Source organism: Psittacula echo (genome assembly GCF_963264785.1).
Source record: "Psittacula echo genome assembly, chromosome: 21".
Lineage (NCBI taxonomy): Eukaryota > Metazoa > Chordata > Aves > Psittaciformes > Psittacidae > Psittacula > Psittacula echo.
Window position 1 is genome coordinate 1,669,941 of NC_137757.1, and position 25,812 is coordinate 1,695,752.

General features: G+C 48.8%; 1 protein-coding gene across 2 annotated transcripts; it reads right to left on the minus strand.

Moving 5' to 3' along the window:
- Nucleotides 1–520: 520 nt before the first annotated feature.
- Nucleotides 521–25,734, minus strand: WDTC1 (WD and tetratricopeptide repeats 1). 2 transcript variants are annotated; one of them, XM_080632572.1, is made up of 16 exons: nucleotides 25,496–25,734; nucleotides 18,906–19,053; nucleotides 16,779–16,862; nucleotides 15,866–15,912; nucleotides 14,649–14,760; nucleotides 14,061–14,248; nucleotides 13,401–13,583; nucleotides 13,046–13,140; nucleotides 11,689–11,804; nucleotides 10,662–10,737; nucleotides 9,113–9,209; nucleotides 7,787–7,960; nucleotides 4,765–5,000; nucleotides 4,219–4,387; nucleotides 3,619–3,811; nucleotides 521–3,455 (listed from the first exon to the last, which is right to left on the minus strand). In XM_080632572.1, exons 2-16 carry the CDS (start codon nucleotides 19,011–19,013, stop codon nucleotides 3,258–3,260), a joined length of 2,076 nt encoding a protein of 691 aa, XP_080488698.1. In that variant the 5' UTR covers nucleotides 19,014–19,053; nucleotides 25,496–25,734; the 3' UTR covers nucleotides 521–3,257. The 2 variants fall into 2 exon arrangements, with proteins under 2 accessions (XP_080488698.1, XP_080488699.1); XM_080632573.1 differs by lacking the exon at nucleotides 25,496–25,734 and adding an exon at nucleotides 16,987–17,542 and having other exon boundaries at nucleotides 18,906–18,974.
- Between the last annotated feature and the right edge of the window lie 78 nt (nucleotides 25,735–25,812).

Consider the following 25,812-nt stretch of genomic DNA (forward strand, 5'->3'; position numbering starts at 1 on the left):
CTGGACCATTTTCCCTCCTTGGCTCTCTACCTCCCCCTTGCTCACCTCTAACTCTTGGGTTCCGCAGGGACTCCATGAGGATTTGATCAGATGTATCCCCCACCCTGACAAGACATGACTCAGAGAAACCGGCCCCATCTCACACCACTCCTCTCCCTGTCAGACACGTGTGTCACTTCTCTCTCCCCAGCAAGCCCCAGCTTGTTTCTCCTCACCCCAACATCCGCAGCTCTGGCTCTGAACCAAGCCAGAGGTGGGTTCTGTTCCTGAACACAGCCCCAGCCTCGCTGCACTGACAGAGCCAAGCTCCCACACCTGATAAACCAGTATCAGCACTAACCCAGCAACCACCACAGCTTCCAAACCAGCTCTGGGGCTCCCCATGAAACACTGTTGAGTAGACAACACCCAGCCCCACCAGGCCTCCCTCCTCCCTCCCCATCCACTTCCAGAGAGCAGAAAGGTAGAACAAAGGTAGATCAATCCCCGAAACAAAATGACACCAAGAAAAAACTAGAAGAAAGAATTGTTTAATCTCTTTAACCCTTTCTCTTCCAGGACCAGAGAAACAAGTGTTCTGCTCCTTCTAACAAGGGCAGTAAGGCTTGTGTGTTACTTCTACAACTGCAGGGGCAAGGTTTACGAGATGACTGACCACCTTTAGTACTTGGAAAAGCGAGAAGCAATGGTCATTGCACCACTAAAGAGAATCCTGGGCTCTCCTCACAGACAGCCCGCTGCTAGAGTACAAAAATAGAGGAGGCATCCCTGCATATCCCAGCCTAGAAAGAGTTAACCAGATGGAGCAGGAAGAAGCTTTCCCAAAGAGGGGGTTGAAGTAAACAGCAGAGGTCAATAAAGCAACATCTTCTCCCTACTTCCCCAGCATGGGTTTTATTTCTTCACCAATAAATACAAAGCCCTCATTAGCAAGTGACAGAGCAGGTAATCTGCCCAGGACAAGGGGCCAGAGGCAGAAAGGTTGTTCTCTCCCCTTCTCTCCCATTATTATTCCTCATCTTTTAACCAAAGCAGCCATTAACAACAAGCAACCCACTGCAGAGGCAGGGAATCTTCCAGCTCTCCCACAGCACTGTCTCACAAGGGGAAACCCAACAAGAAATAGCTGCCACAGCACAAGGTGAATGGGGAGGGAGAGGCCTGTTCTCTTCAGAGCTTTCCAATCTTGGTGTCTCCGGTTAGAAATCAAAGTGTGCAGACGCTGTCTCCTGAAAGCTGGGAAAACAAAGTTTGAGTGGGAGGAGAAGAGGAGAAAAAAAGAGGCTGCATTGAAGAGGGAAGCCTGAAGCAAGGAAAGAAAAGGCCAGACCACGGCAAAGAGCCACCCAAGTGAGAAGAGATTTTTTGCTGTCTCTGGGTGGGGAAGAGCACCGAGTGTTGGCATACACCTGGGACAGCTTGTGAACCCCACACAGGTACATGGAGCGAGCAGGCACATCTACACCATGGCCTCAGAGCCAAGTGAGGATCTGGATCTGTCCCAGGAGAGCTCTGATCCAGCAAAGGATGGCTGGCTCAGCCTTTCTCACAGCTCAGCAGTGCCCAGGTGGTAAGGAGCATGCTCCCACAAGGCTGGGGGTCACTAGGGCTCAGTGCCACCCGGGACAGAGCAGATGGGCACCTTTGCCTAAGGGGTAGAGACCTGGTCCTGGTTGACTCCACCACGGGATTTCTCTGTGCATGGAGCAGTGTCCTTGGAGAGATGCTGCAGCTACGAGGCTCTGTGGCCTCTTTCCCTCCTGTACAAGGCTCGCTTATGTCCAAGACTGTTCTGGAAGGGAGAGGAAGCAGTTACCTCGATCAGCCAGAACTGTGCAGTCTCTCTCATCAGTGCCTGGCAGCCAGAGGAAGAAAGGGAGGCCTCTCATCCACAGCAGCAACAGGAAGACCAGGGATTGCACCACATGGAAGAACAGCTCTAATGCAGCACACACACATGTGCACACACTCCCAGGCACACATCTCACACCCCTGGGACCAAGGCTAGCATGTTCAGACCTTCAGCAGGAAGAGATACGAGACAGCACAGAGCAGTGAAGATCTCCAGGGGCTCTTTGGTCTTAGTTGATAGTCCTAGAAAAAACAACCTCTTCGGATCTGGTTGTAAGCACAGCTGTGGAAGATCTATTTGATAGTTAGTGCTTGGCAACTGCAGGAGGGAAGACCAGGGCTGCATGTGACACGACAGAGGAAAGGATGGAAGTAGAGCGCTGCATTTCTAGGTGCACTCCTGGCTTTGCAGCCACGTGGGGAGAGAAGGAAGAAGGAGGAGGGTTCCTGAGAGAACCACTAACCCATCAGATATCAGCCCAATGAGGCCCACCTTGGCCAAGATAGAACAGGTGACTGCACACAAATGCTGATGACTAAAAGCTTGACACTTTAGATACATGTACACGGTGGCAAGGTTCTCAGCTCCAGCATGGGCGATGTGGAGAGGAGGTGAAACAGGTACACGTTTTAGGCAATGGAGAGACCAGCCCCTTTCCTCAGTAGCTTCAGTTACATGAGTCCTAAGCCTCTGCTCCAACCTGCTCTCATTGCTGTCACCCTTCTCCATGGCAAGCACCCCCTGCTCTGCTGAGCTGGACATACTCAGTGCCTTCACTGATCCATCAACTAAGACAGATGCCTAGGGACAACACGGGCAACACCCAGTCCTTAACACAACACAGCTACATCTGGTGACAACATGTTAAGAGACAGAAGCCAGAAGAAAGTTGTTATGGGACATAAGAGGTGTTTTATGGCCAACAATCCTAAACCAGGGGCCTCTAGACAGGCTGGTAGCACAAAAGCAGAGTCAAGCTTTCAAGATCAAGCTCACTGCAGTGAGTTCATTCCATAAGCCCTGCCCTAGGTTTGTTTTTTATTCAGGAATTTCACATTCCCTCTGCAAATGCATGAATGCAGCCAACCCTGTACCAGAACATACAGCAACTCTGGAAAACAACATCACCAGCTTACACTGCTTACAGACAACTCAAAGACCCCTGTTGGGACTAAATTCCACTAAAGGCAAACCCTGGACTGCACTGCCATGCTGCTCAGTAGCATGAGGGGAGGAGGAGGAGGTGGTGGTGATGGTTTAGAGACGGCCACTCCTGCCCCTGCCAGCTTGTCCTACTCTGTGCATAGTGCGAAACAGTGCAGTCATTCATCAGAGGAAGTCCAGGACCAAGGAAACTAGGTTCCCTTTCAGCCAGACAGTTAGAGGGAGGAGAGGCAGTTCTGTTTTAGCTGGGCCGGCACTGGACTTGCCCCTCTGAGCTGTCTTCATCATCTGAGCCTCCAGCCCCACCACTGGTCAGTCCTGTAATCCGGTACCCCATGTTCAGCAGCATCACCTCCAGCGGGTCTGCATTCATGCGCCTCTGGTTAGCCTGGGAAGCACCTTCCATGTCCACCACCACACGGCCATTCAGGGTTTCACTCTGTGAGACAAGAAGTGAGAGAACTCAGCAAGGCAATGCCATCACCAAAGAGGGACTAAAGAGGTTACTACTGCTGCAACTCCTAAGAGATCCCAGTGAGAAAACCCAGTATGTGTTACATCTCACACCAAGACAGCCTTACCTTACCAAGCACAGCTCTTACCTCTGGCCTGGGGTTCCACAGTCGCACAACTGGGTCAATGCCGCTGGTAGCCAGGAAGCAGTAACTGGGGTGAGGCTGGAGACAGTTCACGATGGACTCATCTCCCTGCAGCACTCTAACAAGGTTGGTGGTTTCTTTCTCCCAGATGAAGAAGGAGCCGTCATCTGACCCACTGACTATGTACTGTGCATTGCTAGGGTGAGAGGAGCAGAGGCTGGAAATCACAGCTTAGAGCCACAGCTAGTCTCTAGCAGACATGAGAATCTCAGTTGGTTTCTATAATCAGCAGGCTGCCACCCCTCACGCTCACAGATCCACATAAACTTCCTGTGTTGGTTCCCTCCATCCCCAGGATTCATGTTTTCAATCCCAAATGGACTGCCTGAAATGCTAGCCCAACTGGGTCCTCTATGGGTCTGCTACAGAACCTGCTATTCATGCAACCACACAAAGAAGAGGGTTTCTGTCATCTTTCTCAACCCTGCAAACCAGTGTCTGCATCACTTTATGAACAGTCACATGGGGCTACATGATGCTTTATCCGATGGAAGGGAGCATTCTCATTCTGCTGCTGCATCCCTCTTACACTGTGCCACATACCTGCCAAAGAAATTGGCCTCTTTGATGTCTGTAGTAGTGTTACAGTGGCCACAGTATCGGAACTTGTAGTCGTAGCTGCGCTCCCTCAGCACCATCTCATCCTCTGAGATGGAATCCTTGCGGCCTGTGGCTCGCAGCCGGATGGGGCCACCCCCTTTCTTGTCTTCAGCTGGAAGGACAACAGATTTACCTCATCACAACTGGGGGAGGAACATGTTCAAAGCAAACAGCACTCCAGGAGACCCCAAGAGCTTTAGAGGAGAGTTAAGGACAACTCCAGCAGGAAGCAGGGCGTAGAGCACAAGCTTCCTTCCACATTATCTCCTGGGTACATCAGATTCCTTTTATCACAGTCTTGCTCAAGAGCAAACCAGGCCCAGGCACAAGGAAAGAACAGGCTCAGGCCAGTTTTTGAGCACAAGAACAATCAATCACTCTCTCCAATTGGAGTTTTACTTCAGAAGGACAGTTTAAGGAGAACATTCCTTGTCCCATCATTAGATTGCAGTATAACCTTGAAGCACCACAGCAGGCACTGGCACTCACCGTTATCGCTCTTGGAGAAGAGGGCTGCATTGATGTCCCTGTCTAGAGCATCACAGGCACTGCTGTGTGCTTGTTCTGGGAACTTCCCTTTAAAGTCATCCAGACACTCCAGTGCTTCTGCCACATACTTGAGTTCAAAGAGACAACGGGCAAGGCGGAAATGGGCCTTCAGGTGGCACGGATTCAAGGATATGGCCTTCAGGCAGTCTCTTAAAGCATCGTAATGGTCCCCATCCCTGAAAAAAAGGGAGCATGGATTAGACAGCCCAAGCATTCCCAGCACACATTTTCCACCATTGCTCCCAGCCCTCATTTCACTTCAAGGCTTGTTGTTTCCAGCTCTCTCTATGCACTCAAACACCTCCAAGCTCTGATGCTAATACCATTTACTGCTTCTCAGGGGCCCCATCTGACCAAGCCCCGATCCTTGACTGCAGTGTGAGCACACAGGGAAGCCCAGCAAGTCCTGACCTGCCATTTTAGAACCGACTGTGCAGAGCTGACGGATAGAACACATTTCGGGAAGTCCTTTGAAGATGGAGGATGCTCCAGCCCTCTGGCCAAGCAGACACAAGGCCTCTCTGCAAGGAGAGCAGGGCCTCCCTGGAACACGGCAGCTCACGCGTGCCCCTTTGTGGACGCACAGTGTGGTAGCATCTTTTGCTGCCCACACTCCCAATCACTTGTAGGCTTCAAGAAGAGGAGGTACAGAAGCACACTTCAGCACCCTGATGGAGAAATCTCTATTGCAGCAGTTTTTTCTCACCTTTAGAGGAAAAAGCTTTAAGTTTTGGAAGTAAGTGTTACAGCAGACTGGGATCATAATGGATATTTATATCCTGGGTACAGTTCCTGGAGGCTATGCTTGATTCCCCTAAGCTCTAGAGCTGTGGGAATAAGAACGCCTCTGCTTGTGCTCTGGAAGCAGGAGAGACTTGCTGAGTTTTGCATGCTGGCATTCCCTTCAGCTTGACAGAGGCTGAAAAGTCAGGCAGGGCTGCATGCCTGCACCAGCACTGAGCCTCAACTGTCCAGAGGCATCACAAAGAAGACCTTCTCTTAAGAGAATACCAGGTCTCCACAGGATCTGTTATTGCTGACCAGTGATCACCACTGCTGATGGAATGCTGTTATTCTTAGCCGTCATAAGACTGAGATGAGTTCTTAGGCAGAAGAGGGTGCTGAGGCAGTAGCATAGGGTGCCCAGAGAAGCTGTGGCTGCCCCATCCCTGGCAGTGTTCAAGGCCAGGTTGGACGGGGTTTGGAGCAACCTGCTCTAGTGGAAGGTGTCCCTGACTGTAGCAGGGGTTTGGAACTGGATGACACAGATGGGTGTCTCATCAGTCCAGAACAGAATGGGCTATTAGCTACTTTGCCACCCCCAAAACCCTTCCAACCTCGAATCCCAGTGTCAGCCAGCCCAAGAGATTGGTGTTGAAACACTGAGATGTAAAGCAGGACCTGACTTCTCCCACTGTTACAGCTTTGAATCAGTTAAGTACTGTCAACACGGATGGCTAAAAGCAGGGCTGGAGACTGATGGAGCTGGCTCTTAGGAGCAGATTTTAAGAGGACAGCTTTAGAAGTGCTGCAGCTACCAGGAGCATCTTAGGGGAGATTTGCAAGAGGAGAGATCTGTCTCTGTGTTATTCAGAGAATGAGGCCAAAGCAAGACCTGCAGCATCCTGCACAGCTCCTGCTGCGAACACAAAGCACATCTCAGAGACACAGAGGAGTTCAGCATGGGTCACTGTCCAGCTACTCAGTGACATCCCATCACCTTCTGCCATCCAGCAGCAGGAAACTGTCCAGTCTTTCCTGTACCTGAGCAGATTCCAGCTCAGGACTATTTAAATTCTAATCATTGCCCACCACAGAAACCCATCATGCACACATTTTCACATCTTCCTGCTACTGAAAGCTGTAGGAAAGCAGGAGCTGACACACAGAAAGGTTCAGATCTGCCAACATCCTTTGGGAAAAATGATTCCTACAAGGAAGACGTCATTCATGAGCTCAGCACTCAGCTTCTGCCTTCCATTCCTTAATCCCAACCTATTGTTCTTCTCTCTCTAAACACCGAGGTCTTTTTGAGGCAGCTCCCAAATCTCTGCTATTGCAAAACAGCGAGTAGGCCAGTTACCAACAGTCACAACAACTGCTGGCTGCTCTTTATCTTGGCAAGAAGAGAGAATTCATCCTGGGGATTTCAGCAGGGAGAGGAGGATATCCTCACAAAGCAAATGGAGATGAAGGACCACAGCTATTTTAACTATGTTCATAGCAAGTCATTCTGCTCAGTCTTCCTCTGCTCAAGGGGACAGATAGTAAAATAAGTCAGGTGTACCTTGCAGATGCAGCTCTGGCTGTTGGTCAGAGAAGACATTACCTACTGCAGAGGCTAACTGTGTGTTTTGCAACAGTGAAGACAGAATCTCCCCCAGACTCTGAGGCACCAGTTGCCACCTCCCCACATCCCTCAGAGAGGTCTGCTTTCAGTCAAGGGGAAGGTGGGTTAGCTGGGCTAACACAGGAACCACCAGGTCATGCCTGATCATCTGCAGTATTAGTCACCTGGATAAAGCAGCAAGCAAAGCGACTCCAGACAGCTCTACAACAACCTTCTATCATGTGAGATGAAGTCAGAAAACACTGTAACCATTACCTCATCTGTTGCCAGCAGATTTTGAGCCATACTCTAATGCAGATCAGAACTATCCAAAGAAATGCAAACACCCTTGCAGACACATAATGCTGTTACTCAAAAGTGGATTTTGGGTTTCTTTTGAAACAGGAAAGGAACAGAACATTACTCAGCATGCCAGTAGGCAAAATGAGGAGCTACTACCAGCTGTGCTTGCTTGTGCAGTATCTGTGGCTGTGCAATCCTCTTGTTCTACGCCAGAGGTGACCCACTTGATCCAAAAACCCCAACCCTGCTCTGCACAAAGGTTCTGTACAGTGGATAAGGCATCAGTGCCATCCAGATCCCAGTCACCTCTGACACCCTTTGCTTCCTTACCACTTGCGTTTCATGTAGGCAGCAGCTCTGTTTCCATACAGCATGGCGTTGTTGGGGGCTTTCTGGACTGCTTTGCTGTAGAGCTGGATGGCTTGAGTCCACAGCTGGCAAGCGAAGGCCTCGTTGGCTTGCTGCTTGATTCTCTCCAGATATGGAGGTAACTCCACTTGGGGACTGAAGAGAAAGAAGGAAGGACCACAGGTAAGTCTCACATGCTCTGTGAATTCCAGTTAACTGTCTGCAATGCTTTGTTCTAGCTTAGTAAGTCCCAGCAAGCATTAGCTAATACCAGAAATGTCAGACAAAGGCAGAAGATACCCTGTACCTGAATAAACTGGACTTAGGAGGAAGGTTTCTTCTTAACCATCATTTATATGACAGACATATACCCAACAACTGAACAGTGGGTATTATAAGCATCTAATCCCTCAGACTTCACCATGACAGTTTTGCATTGACTGGATAAACAACATCGCCAATCCCAGAACACCAGTTCAGCAGGAAACCAGGCATCCCAAGCTGCACAAGGCCCATGCTCAGCAACCCACCATTCCAGCCACATCTCTGCTGCTGTGCTGGAGGGGCCATCTAGAGGAAACAAGCTGAAAACATCGAACAAAGTGACTTTGTAGAACCCAGACTACCCATATATGGTATCAAGCAACTGTGGCTTGACTTTTAACCGTGGCTCATCAGCCAAAGGAAAAGCAGGCAGCAAGATGTGCTTCCAGTCTGCTGCTGCTTCACCCAGCTGCATTCTGCTCTTAAAAGAGAGCCCTAGGAACAACAGAGGAAGGCTCTCCACCCGTTCCTAGCTCCCATGCAGACTGCAGGAGTAATGACTCCAGTGGCACTGGCGTAAAGCAATTCTGGCTGCTTCAGTTCAGTTTGCAGCAGGCAGATGCCCCTAAACAATGGCAAATAGAAGCAAGGCTCTTTGGACCTGACAGCCTCTCCCATTTACCAAGACAGTTTCTGCATGTCAGAACAACCAAGAACACTCTGCTTCCAGGCCTGAAAAGTCATTTCTTCACTTTGTCCACAGTAATTCATTATAAAGAGGGGAAAAATCCTCATGGATAGCATTTCTCCTAGGCCACTCTTGGCTGACCTGACTCTTGTTCACACCAGAAGCAAATACAGCTCCTAGGACAGAGGCAACTTAACAATCAAGTCAACACACCAAGTGAATCTGCACTTCGCACCTTGTTTAGCAGCACCTAACCATGGCAAGAGGAAGAACCATAGAATCAAATAGCTCCTTCCAGTACAGGGGGACAAGAACAACCAGTAGGGGCTTTCATGCGGGTAGAGCTGTCCCCTTACCTCACATGTGCTCTTCCTTCAGCCAAGCGGAAGCCGTTGCTGTGGAGGTGGATGCCGTTGGACACTCCGTTGGCAGAGGTTTTGCCATTCTGCACTTCTGAAGGTTAGGAAAGACACCAAAAATACACAGCCATGCTAAGCATCAGTGGGGATTATACAAGCTAATGCTTGAAAATAGATGCACATAGAACAAAGTACACGCACAGAGGGCAGCTTGATCTGAACTGCCTTCAGACTGAGTCTCTGGTAAGTAATCACCAAGAGCCTGATATTTAACACTGCAGAAGTGTTTATTAACATCAGTAACTTTCTAGTTTAGATTCACTCAGATAAAGAATCACAGAGCTACGTTTAATAGAACAAGGAGGAGTAGAATGACTGGAGGAATCCAGGAAAGGAATTCTACATGCTTGCTTCCTTCCATTCTTTCCTTACCCCACTGCTCCAGGAGCTGTTACAAGCTGAAGTAACCCTCTGAAGGTCATGCAGCTACATCATCTGTCATTTCTACCAAAAATACTCAGCTTAAATGGCTACAACCTGCACTTCTGTTGCAGCCTGGGAAACTGGGGCCACTCTCCAAGCCACACACTGCACTGCTCAGCTACTGCAGTGTGCACAGACATGCATGCACATGAAGCTCAGCCTTTGTACTCACACTGCCTTTACCTGAACTTTCTGTGCCCAACAGGGAGGAGCATTTGCTGCACCCCTGTGAGCCTGTTCAAACACTGTCCTACCAGTGGAAGCGTGACCTCACCAGATACCACAGTCCAGATCACCCACACACATTCAAGACATAAGAGAAAGGCAGGGCATGTGTTTGCTACCAGGATGTGAGGGTTAGATTAAGGCCTAAAGCACACTGAGTACACAGATCAAACTGTGCCAGAGTGCTCTGAGCACTGCAGTATCTGTGTGTACAAACAGGCCCTGGAAGAAACAGGGCCAAGAATAAGTAGGCTTTTGGATACACTTACTCATCAAATAAATGACTTTTTGATTCAACTATCTCAGCATCAGAACGGATGCTGGTGCCAGGCCTGATTCAGAGAGTCAAAGAATGGTTTGGGTTAGAAGGGACCTTACAGATCACACATTCCAACCCCCAATTCTTAGACTAGGGAAGAAATTGTTCTGTCTCCTTCCTAATGGGTGAAGGAGGAGATAGCAGACATGAGGGGATAACATTTTACTAGTAAGTAAAATAACCTGTCCACAAAGCTTCCCCCTGATCTGAAGGCAGGATACCAGGTCTTCAACCCCTCTATGAAGTCTACTTTATTCTTTGTGCACAGCTTTAAGCATTCTCCTTAGTTCACACATGCAACAGCTCACTTCTCCCCTCAAGACACACATTTTGTCACTCTCTAGAAGGGGTTTAGAACTCAGGGTATGAACTGCACTGCAGAAACAACCACCCAGCAACAGCCAACCCCTGCTTCATTTTCCTTGTTCCTGCTCAGACTGGGCTGCCCCCTGAAGAGAGTTGTATAGTACATGATTTCCCTCTGCCTTCCACTCACTTCCACGCTAGCATCATACTCACCCCCTGAAGTGTGGCACTTCTTTGGGAGGAGAAAAGTGTACGGTCGCTGTTTGTATGTTAAATCAAACAAATAGACCTAAGGAATGAAGAAAGAGAATGAGACGGAAGTGAGTGACACATAGCTGCTGAAGTCACAGAAACACACAGCTGGCTGGGTATTCACTTCCACACCTGCATTCTACTATTTCCAGTTTTCTAACTGGGAATCTTGGTTAAAGATGGGTACACAGAGGCTGACAGCAGCACCAGTGGTGTGTCCCACTCCAGCATTGGCTTCAGAAAGTAGAACATTGAAAAACAGGAGCCTTGTCTTACTGAAGAGGTGAGAAAACCCTAAACCAAGGCAAAAGTCTCTCTAAGACGAAACCAGGATTTCCTGAGAAGCTTGGAAAGCAGCCCTGCAAAGCCCTAATGTAATACTGGGATAGGAATTGAGAGCTCAGCTCAGAGCTGCAAGTCATCTAACCCAGCACCTTCTCTCAAAGAGAATGAGTGCACATGTGAGAAAGATCTGTCGAGGACAAGCGAAGGTCCTGCTTCATCCATGCAGATGAACGCTAGCAGGAGGATTTTCTCATTTCACAGATAGACTTTACAAAGATCCATGAATATCACTTCTAATTAAAGCAATCAAGATTCCAGGTGAAGGCCTTTGCTTCTGTAAGTTCCTTAATTCACTACATCCTATTACAGAAGCAGTCTGTTGTTTCAGGAATGAGTTATGAAATCTTTTCTAGGTCTGCACAGGACAGTTCCAGAACTGGGTTTTTTCTCCTCTTTCAGAAGATGAAATGGGAATTGGGAAACCAGAAGAGAAAGTGGTTCAAGTCTGATCAGTGGCAGCACAACAAATCAATCCCTAACACCAGGCATTTAGGCTGAATGAATCAGAAAGCAGGTAAAACAATCAATCATAGGACCCACAGAGAAGTGGCTGCACCCCTTTTTAAACGCACAACAACATGTGGTGACCCAAAACACACAGCCCCACATGAAGCTTTCTGCTATACTTGAGCTGCCTCCTTACCTGCTCCCCTCCCATGTTGACCAAAAGCTCAGTGCCATCAGGACTGAAGGTGACGTATGTGGCCACCAGAACTCTCAGCCTGTTGTTGTAGTCTGGAAGCTTCACTGGAAGGTGCCCTGGGGAAAGAAATGGTCCATACACATCAGCTTCACTTGCAACTGTTGTCTTTGTCCCACCCCAACTGCTCCCTTCTACAGGGGGTTGATAGGAGAGCAATGTATGAAGTGATTTTCCATTTCGTCCTGATATTTATTGAATCCTTCCATCAGCCACCATATTTAGATCTTCAGAAGAAATCCTTTGCCATGAAGTGGTGGGACACTGGCACAGGGTGCCCAGAGAAGCTGTGGCTGCCACATCTCTGGCAGTGTTCAAGGCCAGGTTGGAGAAACCTAGTCTAGTAGGTGTTCCTGCCTATGGCAGGAGGTTGGAACTGGATGAGCTTTAAGGTCCCTTGAGCCCAAACCATTCCATGATTCTATGAAAACACACAGATGTGCATAGCTGCCTTTTCACAAGCTCTAGATATCAATTCTGCAAGGCCATCTCCATATGAAGACTGGGTTACAACCAGCTTGCTAGCAACAAAGCCTGCAGAACCCAGTAAATCTCAGTTTTAGGGATTCATTTTGGATTTGGCCTCTGTGATTCATGGCCATCTGCAAGCAAATACCTCCATCCTCAACCCTCTCATCAGACTCCCTTCACAGAGCCCTTAGCACAACCAACCCAAGGCTCCTAAATATTCAGCTCACACACACAGGTTCTTTTGCTTCAGACAGCAGATGTGTTGCATGACCAATTCAGAAGACCTAAGAAATCCTCTAGCGGGGCTCAGCAGCAGCAAGACTGTCAGAACTGGTCTGCTGAACATGCTGGTTTAAGAGTTTGATAAAAACCAAATATTTTGGGGAAAAAAAGATAGTAAATAACAAGCACTGGAGAGAATGTCACCTTTGTTGCCCCGATACTGCAGCACTGATGCTTCAGCTGCAGAATGAGGACAAGCCACTTCTTTTCTGTGCCAGAAAGACAGTGATGACAATGAACAGCAGCATTGCTGGGACCAGTTCCAGGAAGAAACCTATAGCCCCCCAGTTATCCAAGAAGTAAGGCCAGCTCACCACCACACACCACTGCCAAATCAGAGTATTATGCAGGTAACATATGCAGGTAACCTGTTATGCAGGTACCATAAGCAAGAATTCACAGCATAGAAGTGAAATAAACTACTATTCCATGGACCATCCCTATATCAGAGAACTGTTCCAAGCAGTGGTTGCTTCTGTCATGGGTAGAACTCCACTTCTTCAGGCATTAAGTCCCATCAGTGTCCCCCTAGCATAGGTGCCAGTACCTGCCACATAGTACTGCGCTGCGCCATCTGGGAGGGGTTTCTGTCGGTCACAGAACGTGTGTACTCCAGCTGAAGGGCTCTGCTTCATGCTTTTCCTAGCCAGAAAGAAGAACAGCCTTATAACCACAGCATTCAACTGCTGGAAGCCTGGTCTAGACTGACACTTCTTGCTCATGCACAAGGGCAAGGCCTCCTGCTTATACAGCTGTGCGCTCACCAGCCTGCTCCACACCACACAGATGGACTGGGCAAAACTTCACAGTGAGCCCCAGACATTGCTCCCTGTCTTTCCCCTTCCCACCAGAGCCTTGAACAGATCCCTGGACCACTCCTGTCTGCCCAGAAGACCCATTACCTGTGGTTGTGGATCATGCGTATGTCGTAAAGCCGCACAAAGGGGCCACTTGCCCCCACTGCCAAGTAGTTGTTATCCTGGGGGTTGACCGTCAGGCACTTGGCCTCCACCAGCTGCCCACAGTACTCTGTGAGGTCTATGAGGACCTCTGAACGTTTGCTGTTCTCCCGCAGGTCGTACTGTCTGCAAAGGGAAGAGAGGGTCAATCCGTGCCATCAGGTAACAGAATCAGCACTAAGAGAGGGCTTAGCTTGCCTATTGAGTATGGGGAGGCATAGCTTCCTGTGAACATGCAGTTCTCCATGTGTGTCCTTCAGGGCATTTGGTGTATGCTTGTATGAAAAGTGGAACAGAGTCTCATAGTAACTTTACTCATTGAAGAGTCTCAATGACTGTGGAGAAAAACATTGCTCAGTGTTGTATCGCCCTTCCACTCAATGCGGCTGCTCCTTTCTTGGCCTCCCTTTGCAGTGGAGGAAAACAGAGGAGCTGAGGAGAGTCTTTATCAGAGGAGTCTACATTTCGAGATGAATCCTTCCAGTCCCAGGAAAGGGAGAAATGAGCTTAAGCTCTTCAGAGAGAGACAGATGTGTGCATAACATATACAGCAATGGAGCCTAATCCAGTTCATTCTGGGGCAAAACAACTAGAGTTTTGTACCTGATGAGCCCATCTTCTGCTGCACTCCAGAAGGTGTTAGGCCACATGGGAGCTGTGGCGATCCGCTTAACTCTGTTGGTGTGATCTCCAAACATGTGGATGGTCTCCTTGACAGTCAAGTCATGGACATGCACCTTGGAATCTGCAGCTCCCGTGATGAGGATCCGATCCCCTGAATGTGGCAAGAACTGTTGGGAGACACATTTGACATTCAAGCCTGAAGTGCTGAGCCTGTTCCCACAGGTTTAGGAACACAGGATGACCTGGTTCTTACCTACATCGCACGCACCCACACTTAGGAGGCACCAGCTACAGCAGCACACAAAATAGTCTCTTTATCACACATCCTAATCTGCTACAATCATTCCCTTTGACTTTATAGGGAGCATGAGATAAACGTGGGAGCTGCACAACCTAAGAAGTGCAGGTATTTTTTCCTAGCATTAGCAATACTGAATCCTATTTTTTTTTGGGGGGGGAGGGGGCGGGGGAAATTTGCTTGCAGGCAAATGTTTCCCAGCAAGGATCTGTTGTCTTGCTGCTCAGGTTGCTCATTTTGATAGTTGTTCATTCTATCTAATGATATACCTTGACAGAAAAGATGTTTGCAGTATGTCCTGTGTGCATAGAAAGGAGCTTCTTGTGGTGCAGAGGATCCCAGACAATGGTATGCTGGTCATCAGACCCAGAGGCCAACAAGCTAAAAGAAGCAGAAGAGAAATATGCATCATGTATTCTTCTGTTCTAAGCTGTGACCAATTTCTTGCAGTGCTTTGACCACAGGCACCCAGTAAGTTAATTCAGATCTAAGAAGCCCACTTCCCCTCTCTGCTCTCAGCTGTGTGTTCTTGCTGCTCCCCATGCACCCATCCATTGAGCCAGTTTACGGAGCTAAACCAGCCAAACAGCAACTCCATGGACAATAAAGCGAGTGGGTTTTGTTGGTTCAGCACAGACTCCAGTGGCACAGGGGAAGACAATAGGAGCATTTGGTCAACAACAAAATGCAGAGCCTCCTTTTTGCTTATTAGCCTGGCTGCATGAATTGCTCCTCATCATCCCCAAGCCCAAGCCAAAGCATTCATTCCTGGACTTCAGATGGGCCCAAGCAGTCCCAAGCCAGGGCTCATGTAGTGATTCACTAAGTGCAGGGTGTGGCAGTGACATTGCAAGGCGCTGTTTGCCTTTTACATCTATGTCAATGAAGCAAATTCGTTTGACATCCCCAACCATCAGCTTGTTTAAACTTTCTTCCCTGTAGCCAGATCTCTTTCAGGAACACAACATTTTTACTGGGAAGTCATTCTAAAGAGCAACGGACTTGGGATCTTGTGAGAGGCATGGCAAGAAATACATGCTCTTCCTTCCACCTAGTCATTTCTCATGCAAATAATGCTCTTGTATTTAGTTTCCCTCTAGAACTGCAGAGGAGTAAGTGCTCTACCTCACTCCCCTATGTATTTGTCTCCCAGTAGAAGCTTTTAAGAGCATTGGGAACGGGGTGGGATTACCACCAGCTGGGCAAAGCCTTAAGTTCCATTCTAATCCGTAATACCATTTAAGAGAAGAGAAGCAGGCTTCAATCTCCACTTCTTAGGCTGACCATTTCCCTTCTGAACTCACCAAAGGGGCATTTCTAATAATATACAGATCTATTTAACAAAATAAAACTGCTTTTGAAGTGTGAGTTCTACTATAGTTCAAAACTTGGAACTGGAGCTTTACTAGGAATGGGAAGCATCTTATTCTTGGGAGAATCTGCGGTTATCAGTTGGTTGATCCCCTGAGTCATGCCACATACTTACTCTCCTTTTTCATTCCATTCTAGGCAGTTGACACACCCAGAGTGACCCTGAGGAAGAAAATATAATGGGAAGAGAGGATTACACAAACTTCAGACTTCTCAAACAGAGCTGCTCCAAGACAAGGACGCAGAGAACTCCCCACACATAACAGCTTCTTCCAATGTGGAAAACCCCACCCACATAGCAGATAAGCACCTCCAGCCATGCAGTTGGGTTAGAACAGGCAAAATGAAATAAATTAGCCAAAAATAGGTAGTGTCAAATAAAATGGCGGTTGAATCTCAGAGGCTACAGAGGAATTCCTGCTGCACACATGGAAAGGTGACTTTGCTTCCAAAGCCCTTGGCTAGGCTGACAAACTACATGTACAGGTTCTCTGGGAACGCACGGGAAATGCATTTCTGATAACTCCTTTAGAAGCACCTCGCTGCTGGGTGACTGTGTCACCCATCTCCATCCAAATGAACTAACAACTGTCCCAGGGAAGACTAGGGGAGCATTGAGCAGTGTTTAATACAGGAGATGCAACTGAAAAGGGGAACAAAACAATCCATTCTCCCCCAAACCAAGAGAATCTTAAGATCTTTTTAAGCCGTGTCAGACTGCAATACAACAACCTATTCTTTAGGCAACACATTACCCTCTTCAACATTCCAGCTGAGTATCTTGAACAGTTGACAGTTGCCTTCTTCAGGCACCACTATTGGGATTAGCTGCTACACACTTGTTAAAGGCTCTTGTAGGTGTGTGTTAGGTAATGCAGAAAGCTCACACAAGCTCTCAACTGAGCTATTCCTGACTCTAATGCAGTCTAGGGGACTAAGAAATCAGCATCTATCCCATACAAGAGAGAATTTCATATACTCCTGCTGTACAAGTAGCCCTGATTGCTCTTTAAGCACAACCCGCTTACCTGCAGCTCTGCTTCTAGGCCCAGGCGTCGAATGAAAGGGTCGGTGACATGATAGTGTCGCTCGAAGCCCAGCGCACCCCTCTCCTAGGAGGCAAACAAGCAGCACACTCACTAGAGAAAACAAAACACTCCTTTTGCCCTTTAAAAGAAGGTTCAAAACTCAAGGTGGGATCTTGCCAAGTATTGGGGTGTTCATAGCATCAAGTACCTGTCCAGTAGGAAGGAGACGTCATTTGCATCATCTCCAGGTAGGTAGTGTGCAATCCTTGCCCCTGGATTGGTTTAAAATGGTATTTTTCTCATTGCTAAGCTCCAGCTGGGTGGCCAAGACAAGGTTTGATGCACACTAGGCCAGAATATGTGGCCTACTTCAGGCCATAACCAAGAGCTTGGGAATGCCTGCCATTATCTCTTGGCAAGGATTTCAGCAGCCACTGCAGTACCAGAGCACAGCTGCTCAGGAGACATCTGTCATTGCACAGATCCTGCCCTGAAGCACCACCACCACAGGGCAAATACTGGGGCACATCACTGGACAGCATCCTTTAGAGATGGCTTCTTTCAGCAGGACTGGAGTGGGAGCACGTAGCTGCAGTGCCACAGCACAGCCTGTTCTACAGAGAGGAGAGCAGCTGCCACAGGACTGCGTCAGCACAAATGAAGGTGAAGAAAAGCAGGGCAGTTGTTTCCCCTGTGATCTCACAGGCTTTGCAGATGCATGAGCAGATGGCTTCAATGAAAAAAGGCCAACTGCAGAGGCAGGCCTGAGGAACAGGGAATGCAAGTCATACTCTGAATGGAACATATAATGTCCAAGGAGGTTCATTCCTTGGTCTCATCTCATGCCACACTACAAGTCAGGTGAAGATAACTTAAGTCTTCATTAGCACCATTTAGAGATGGGAACACCGGTATTAAACATTAGATTAGGTACTAGGAGCATGTTAGCAGTCACAGAGAACTGGCACACCACATTACAGCTCTGCAGTCTTATATGAAGTAATGAACTCCACACAGCAAAAGCTACTGGAAAACAAAATGGAGACAGAAAGAAAGGGAGAAAGGAGAAGCAAAACAGGCTTTTTGTAGGACAAATCACTTTTTATAGAAGAACATTCCCAAAACACTCCTAGGCACAGTGCAAGGTGCAGCAGTTCTTAATTGCCTTGTTACAGCAACCCCAGTGGCTTTGAGGTCTGTGGGATACTGCTTTTCCTGCAAGGAAGTGTCAGACTTAGAAATCTTCCCAAGGTCAGGCATCAAAGTCTAAGAGAGCAGAGAGTGTGAAAGAGTGCCAGGCTAATGCTCTAAGCACAGACCCATCCCTTCCTTGTTAGAGCAGCAAAACAAATCTATGTGCATGGATTAAATCACAAGTTTATATGACAAAGTGTGGTACCAAACTGCAAAGTGGAGAGAGCATTCAAGCTCCTAGTTCCTTATTCTGGCCACTACCAGCCCACTTGCATGAATGCTGATTACCAGCAAAGCTGCAAGTGATTTAAGGCTTCCGAGTCCAAGTAATAATTGCCTATTGTGTCTGCTGTAGCTGGTCCTTTCACGTTAAGAGATTTTTCACCAAATGCAGCTATCAGATGACTGATGCGACCACAGGACAAGTTTTTCTCTATACAAAGGAAGCAACACAGCACTTTGTAAAGAAAGAGAGCCAGAAGACTGAGACAGAGATCATTAGCTTTACTGCAGTCAGAAAATACCTCTGATGGCAAGATCACACAAAGAGAACATAGAAAGCAGCAGATAGAAAGCTCATGCGGGGAGCTAGCTAAGGGTCCTTTCTGGTGCTCAAACACAAATAGCTGTATTTCTCTCTTCATCCTTGTATTCAAAAGGAACAGACCTGCTGATGTCAAACTAGCATAGGGAGCTCCTGCTAGGGAGAAGAGCTGTATTCCTGTTCTGCCATACTTCAGCCCACCTCTTCATTAAGGATAGTAACAGGTCCTATGTATTTGTTCTCTTCAGCTTCTTACACAGCTTATCAATATGTAAGGAGCAGAGGTCTTTTCAGAAGTAAAGACAACATCACAAGTATTTCCCAGGGCATGAACACCAATCCTCTATGTGCTGTCCCGCCACCAGGAGCAACACTTGGCTAACACATACCTTGATCTGTCTGTGGATGATGTCTCTGGTAATGTTTGCTTTTGCCATCTTCTTGTGATGGGGCAGACAAAAAGAAGCTATCGGAAGAGCTGCTGTACATCCAAGCATGCCACCAGAGCAAAGATCCACACAGAGGGCATTTAATTACCTGCAGGACAGAATAGGAAGAAAGGCAGGCATACAAACCTTAGGCCAGTCATATACAATGTCAAATACTTCATCTTCAATAGCAGTGGCTAAGTGAAAAGCTTTGTATAAAGGCTCATTGAAGAAACTCGAGGATGAGAAGGAGCAATGCAAGACTGAAGAACATCCTGAGTTTGCAGAGGAATTCTCAGCAAGCAGAACTCCAGGATTACCCAGCCTAGAGAAGCCATGTTTCTGTGTCAAAGACCCTGCCAGTCCAGGGCAGCATCTGGTTCACAGCTTGCCTCCAACCATTCTGTGTCCACTCATAGAATCCCAGCCTGGTTTGGGTTGGAAGGGACCTTAAAGCTCATCCAGTTCCAACCCCCTGCCATGGGCAGGGACACCTTCCACTGGAGCAGCTTGCTCCAACCCCCGTCCAGCCTGTGCCAGTGCCTCATCACCTCTTGCACCATGAGTAAAGAAGGCATCAATATTCGTGGCCACCTCTCCCTCTCTCGTTTACTACTTTTGATTAGCAGCCAAAAACCAACCCCCAACAAAATGACATTAAGTGTTTCTTTGGAATCAGCCACTCATTGAGTGCCACCATCACTTGGACACCCAACTACGTTAGCACTAGGAGAGGGGTGATTATTGAAAGTTGTATTTCCAGGATGAATGAGAGTTTGCCACCCTCCTAATAGAATTCCATATTTAGTGCACTAAGCTAAATAATTTAAAGCCTGTAGAATGAGATAGACCTGCTGTGCACAGCGAAACCATGAGGTTCCTGCACCCCAGGAGCTCCAAAGCCCCAGGCTTCAGCTTCCATGTGCTTCCCAAAACGTGGTAGTGTGCATACACAGGCATCTCCCCAAGTACCAGGAATTCATTCTTCCTGACACCAGAGTTTGTTCCAAGTGGAAGTTTCAATTGCTTTCCTAACACAGCTGGCTTCTCCATGAACACAGAAACCTTGTTAGACCTATAGATAGCAAGAACCACCATCCAAACAAACAGAAGAGCTAGGTTTCTTGCAGTGGGCTCCCAAGCAGGACTTTCAGGGTAGCCATAGGATCAATCTAACGTAACACAGACAAAATGCACACTCCCCTAGAATTCCCCAGCTCAGCCTGAAACTGAGCTACTCCCTACATATTAGTTCATGACAAGTGTATTTAATCCATATTCCTTTTACTCCAGAAGTAGCTCCAGGAAAGACACCAGGAAGACACCTCATGTTTTAAGCACCTCTAACTTCACTCACTCTTGTGTTAAGCAAGAGTTGCTTCCTTCCCAGGGTTAACAGCAAGAGGCAGCACCATGACTGTGTTTGATCATTGGTATTACATGCTAATTCTTGTAGCAAGATGATGAAGTGATCCAATTTTGATACTTGGCCTCTGGTTTTCCACAGGTATTGTTCTGTTTCTTTATGGAGTCTACAAGGGGACACCACCAACTGCCCTCTGAAGAGTTCACAAGCATGGGAGGGAGAAGAAGCAGCAAAGCACCTCAGCACAAGGGCAGGTGAATCCTCTGGACTGTGCAGCACAGAGGTAAGCACAGGAAACCAGGGGAGACCCCTTGCTGCTTGTGTCCAAGGCCAGATCTACATACACATGCCAGGTGGGCTGGATAAGCTCCATTGCTGGAGACATCCATGAGGGTGTGCTTTCCAGGAACACTTCTCTGCCAAGTTCTCCAAGACAGAGAACTGCTAATTCAAAAAGCAGCTTCAGGTTTGGATAGACCAAGCATGCAGGGATGTGTCCTGGGTTCAGCAGTAGCAGTCATTTTTCTCCTTCTTAGTAGCTGGTGCAGTGCTGTGTTTTTGACTTTCAACCAGGGAACAGCACTGATAACACCGATGGTTTTAGTTGCTGCTCAGTAATGTTTCCTCTGACCAAGGACTTTTCTGAGTTTCATGCTCTGCCAGGGAGGAGAGGAAGCCGGGAGGAAGCAGAGACAGGACACCTGACTCTAACCAAAGAGGTGTTCCATACCACAGCATGTCATGCCCAGTATATAAACTGGGGGCAGCTACCCGGGAGGCCCAGCTCGCTGCTCGGGTCAGGCTGGGTATCGGTTGGCGGGTGGTGAGCGGCTGTATTCTCTTCCCTTGTTCTTTCTCTTATCATTATTATTATTGGTGGTAGCAGTAGTGGTTTGTGTTATACCTTAGTTACTGGACTGTTCTTATCTCAACCCATGGGAGTTACATTCTTTCGATTGTCCTCCCCATCCCTCTGGGAGCAGGGGAAGGAAGAAGGGGTAGAGTGAGCAAGTGGCTGCATGGTTCTGAGTTACTGGCTGGGTTTAAAATCATGACAGTATGAATCCAGACATCCTTCCCAGCAAGCCTCTACCTGCCCTTCTCCTGGGCTGGATCCCCACAGACTGCCCTCCTTACCAAACCCTCCAGTGCACATAGATGCTCTCTCCATCCATAGCTACAACAAGGCAGAGAGACCCTCCATCACTGTGACACCTCAATAGTTCAGCCCTCAGGCCAGGGACTCTAAGATCTTCTTACCTCTAAGCTGATATCCCAAGGCTCCCCTCCTCTTTGTAGCCCTATTAAACACACCAGCCACCCAACCTCACTGCTTGTGACCAGTGACTAGTGACACTTAATCAACTTTTTCCAGAGAAGTGAATGATCCATTAATACAAAGTACACTGCCAAGAGACACGAGGGACAATATTCCAGCAGATCTCAATGTCTCACTTTTCTTAGAGCTTCCCTACAACACTCCCAACCACCATCTGCAGTCCCCCTCTCCAGGCAGCATCCAGTTGACTTCTTCCCTGCCAGGGCCTGCTTGTCTTCGTCTGTAAGAGCAGTTTGGGTTTCTTTTGCTCTTTAGACCCCAAAGAGACTTCAAACATTCACCCCCTCAAAACCTATCACATCTGAAGAGAGACTCAAATTCTCTTGCTTGTCAACCAAGTCTCCTCTGCCATAGCATTAGATACCTTCTCCCACTGGCCAGTGGAGTGCAGCAAAGCACATATGAGTGGTTTTAGGGTTATAGATGTGTTGTTGAGCTTCTCAACTCTCTGGACAGGTCATTGTCAGTTACTCAGAGGTGTTCATCAACACATCTTAACTTTATTTCTTAAAAGATATAGATCAAGAAGATCATCCACGAAATCAACCCTGTGCTTGACAAAGTGGAATAAGCCAGAGTTTAAACCAAAACTGACTTTAAAGATGCCAATACCAGCATCCAAGGCTGTGCTGTATATGCTTGGCTGAGAAGGCTCTAAGAGCCTTTCTTGCCTTCACGGAGCTGGGGCGTTTTGTTGCTCTACAGGTATTCCACCGCTGCAAAGGCTTTGGCAACCTGAAATGATCATGGAATCACAGACAAAAAGTCCCAAATTGTCTCTTTCCACATCAGACATTGTCCATTAGCTACAAGTGGTTGCAATCCCAGACTCACACACACCATGAATATGACAGTTACTTAGTTCTTGAGTTAATACATGTAGAGATCCTACTATGAAACAAGCATTATAGAATCCCAGAGTGGTTTGGGCTGAAGGGATCTTAAAGCTCATCCAGTTCCAACCCTCAGCCACAAGCAGGGACACCTTCCACTAGAGCAGCTTGCTCCAAGCCCCTGTGTCCAACCTGGCCTTGAGCACTGCCAGGGATGGGGCAGCCACAGCTTCTCTGGGCAGCCTGTGCCAGCGCCTCAGCACCCTCACAGGGAAGAGCTTCTGCCTAAGAGCTCATCTCAATCTCCCCTCTGGCAGGTTAAAGCCATTCCCCTTGGCCTGTTCCTACAGGCCCTTGTCCAAAGCCCCTCTCCAGGTTTCCTGTAGCCCCTTTAGGCACTGGAGTTGCTCTAAGGCCTCCCCTTCTCTTCTCCAGGCTGACCCCACCTCTCTCAGCCTGGCTCCAGAGCAGAGCTGCCCCAGTCCTCGCAGCATCTCCGTGGCCTCCTCTGCACTCGCTCCAGCAGCTCCACGTTCCTTTTGTGCTGCTGCCCCAGAGCTGGATCAGGACCGCAGGGGGGGTCTCCCCAGAGCGCAGCAGAGGGGCAGGATCCCCTCCCTGAACTCCTGCTCACACTCTGGGGGTGCAGCCCAGCACATGGGGGGGTTCTGGGCTCATGCCACACTGATGGGTCCTGGGGAGCTTCTCATACACCAACACCCCCAAGTCCTTCTCCCAGGGTTGCTCTTAATGCTAAAGACTATATTGACCACACCACTGTACACGTAGAACAAGTTTCTAATTACATCATAACTTGACCAAGGCATAAAGCATAAAATGCCCCAAGATTTGTAGGTCTTCTGGAAAACACACATCAATATTTAAACAAGAATCAACTGCGACTCCGATTTCTCAGCCACCTATAGGCTTCACAAAGCCCCTTTGAAACCTCTGGCCATTTGTTGTCACTAAAGGCATGTAAATTGGTATAGGATACTCCTCTTTCAGCAAAACCCCTAACTTTTAGACATACTGTTTCCTAACCCATTCATGCAGCTCTCTGTCGTTGAACAAAACTTGCCCAACCAACTCATGCTGAAATGACAGGATTAAGTCCCAGTGACAAGGAACAATTTTGGATCAATCTGCACTATTGCTACCAGTGATGACCCCACAAGGAGCTTCACTTTGACTACACATAAGAGATGATGACCCTTATCTGACACTGGAGCACAGTTCTCTCTCCCCCTTCAAGGGCATCTCTGCACTCAGTTCCAAGGCAGGACAACCTTCTGTCATCCCTCACTGTTCCCAACCTGCCTGGAACACCCAGGCAGGACTCAAAACCTGGGCTCTAGTTCCAGCTGTCACCTCAGCCACAGTGACAGTCTCTTCTCACACTGCACGCAGAAGCACAGAGAGGTGCAGGCACCTGCAGGTCACTCCTGGCCTCTTCTGCTCCTGTAACGCAAAGCTCCAGAGGCAGAAGAACTTTCGCAACACTCAGCCTTTAAACCTGCAGTCAAAAATTAACAAGGCAGAGATCTCTGCAGGCTCCAGGTCTGGGCTGACACTATCAGTACCTTCCGAGCCTTTTCAGCTCCTGGAAAAGTCCACTTCAAAACGGAGTTCTGGAGATCATTCTTGAATGAGCGACACTAAATGAGCAAACCAACTCCTCGCTGTTTGATGCACCCAAGTTTCCCAGTCTCCAAACTGAAGGTCATTGAAGAAAAAAGCAGCACTCTGCACGCTCCAAGCCTTGCAGATACACAGCTCATCCCAAAGGAAGCTTGCTCTGACCCTGCCCTGAAGCATCTACAAATGACATCACCCATCCAAACACCACCTAGGCCCCAGCTTTAGCCTCACCGCTTATTTACCCTTTCCTCTTTACCTTCATTTTCCAAGAGGTCACAGATCAAATGAAGAGAGATACATAGAGATTGGTTTTAACAAACCTCGAGAAACAAGAGGCAAGGACCTGGTGAGCAGCAGACAACTCAGAACAAGGTTTTGCTACCGCTGAAGGAGTCACCAGGAGCAGCAGTCGCTCCCCAGGACAGGTGGAGCCAGCCAACAAAAGAGGAAGCAGTTGCTTACAACAGAGGTGGGCAGGAGAAGAGGTAGAATCCAAGACCTGACAGAGCCAGCACAAGAGGACAGCCGTGTCCAGACAACTCTGCTATGCTCACAGGGTGGTTATAGCTCAGGCATCCTCCAGCCACCCTTCACCAGCCCAGCACAAGTAACAGGCCAATGGCAAGACCCACATGGTCCAGGAGCTGCAGGAAGGAGTTCAGGCAGCAGACGCTGGCAGAGGAGAAAAGGCTCATCTGCTTCCCAAGGGAAAGGGCTGCAGGACACTCACTGAAAGCTCCACGGGAAGACTTTAGCCATGGAAAAGGCAAGCAGGGCAGAGTCAGCCTTTAGTAAAGGGGAGGAGAAAGTGAGGACAGGGCAGCACCCGATGCAGAAGGAGGAAAGAGGAGTGAGGAAGTAGAGGCTGAACCTGGCAAGGGGGTAGGACCAGCCAGAAGATGCAGGTATCATCACAGCTGAAGGGGAAAGAGGTGCTTGTTAGCAGGGGGAGAGGCTAGATAAAGGGGGAGGCTGCATAAAGGGGAGGATAAAGGGGGAGAGAGATAAAGAGGGAATGGATAAGGGAGGGGATGGGTAAAGAGGGAATGGGTAAAGAGGGAATGGATAAAGGAAGGGAGGGGTAAAGAGGGAATGGATAAATGGAGGGATAAAGGGGAGGATAAAGGGAGGAATGGATAAAGGGGAGGCTTCTCAATTGGGATGGGGTCAGGCATCCAGAAAGAGGTGTGGGGAGTGCCCGGGATGGGAGCTGGGGTGGGGGTAACCGCCAGGAAAGAGAGGGATAGCAGCAGGGCACCGTCAGGAAAGGGACATAAGGGACGCGGGGCCGGTGACCGGCCTGCCCAGGGCACGGGGGCCGCTGACAGGGCGGGGGGGCTGCGCGGGCTCGGGCCGGCCCTGGGACCGTTACCTGTCAGGCCTCCCGGGCGCCGCGGGCACTGGAAGTTGCGAGGCTCCATCCATGCAGGGGGCAGCGCAGGACACTCGGAAGGAGCAGCCGGAGGAGCCCCACGGGCCCCAGACCTCGTCCCTCGGAACCCCCGACACAGGCCCCACCGTACCCCGATCCGGCCCCTGTTTACCCCCTCAGCTGTCCGGGGCTCAGCAGCACCCCCCGTCGCCGCTCGCCCCGCTCCGCTCTGCGCATGCGCCACGCCAACTGCGCCACCACCCCCCTCTCATCCGCAGCTAACCCGACTCCGCGCAAATGGCGTAATTCGCGTTTGA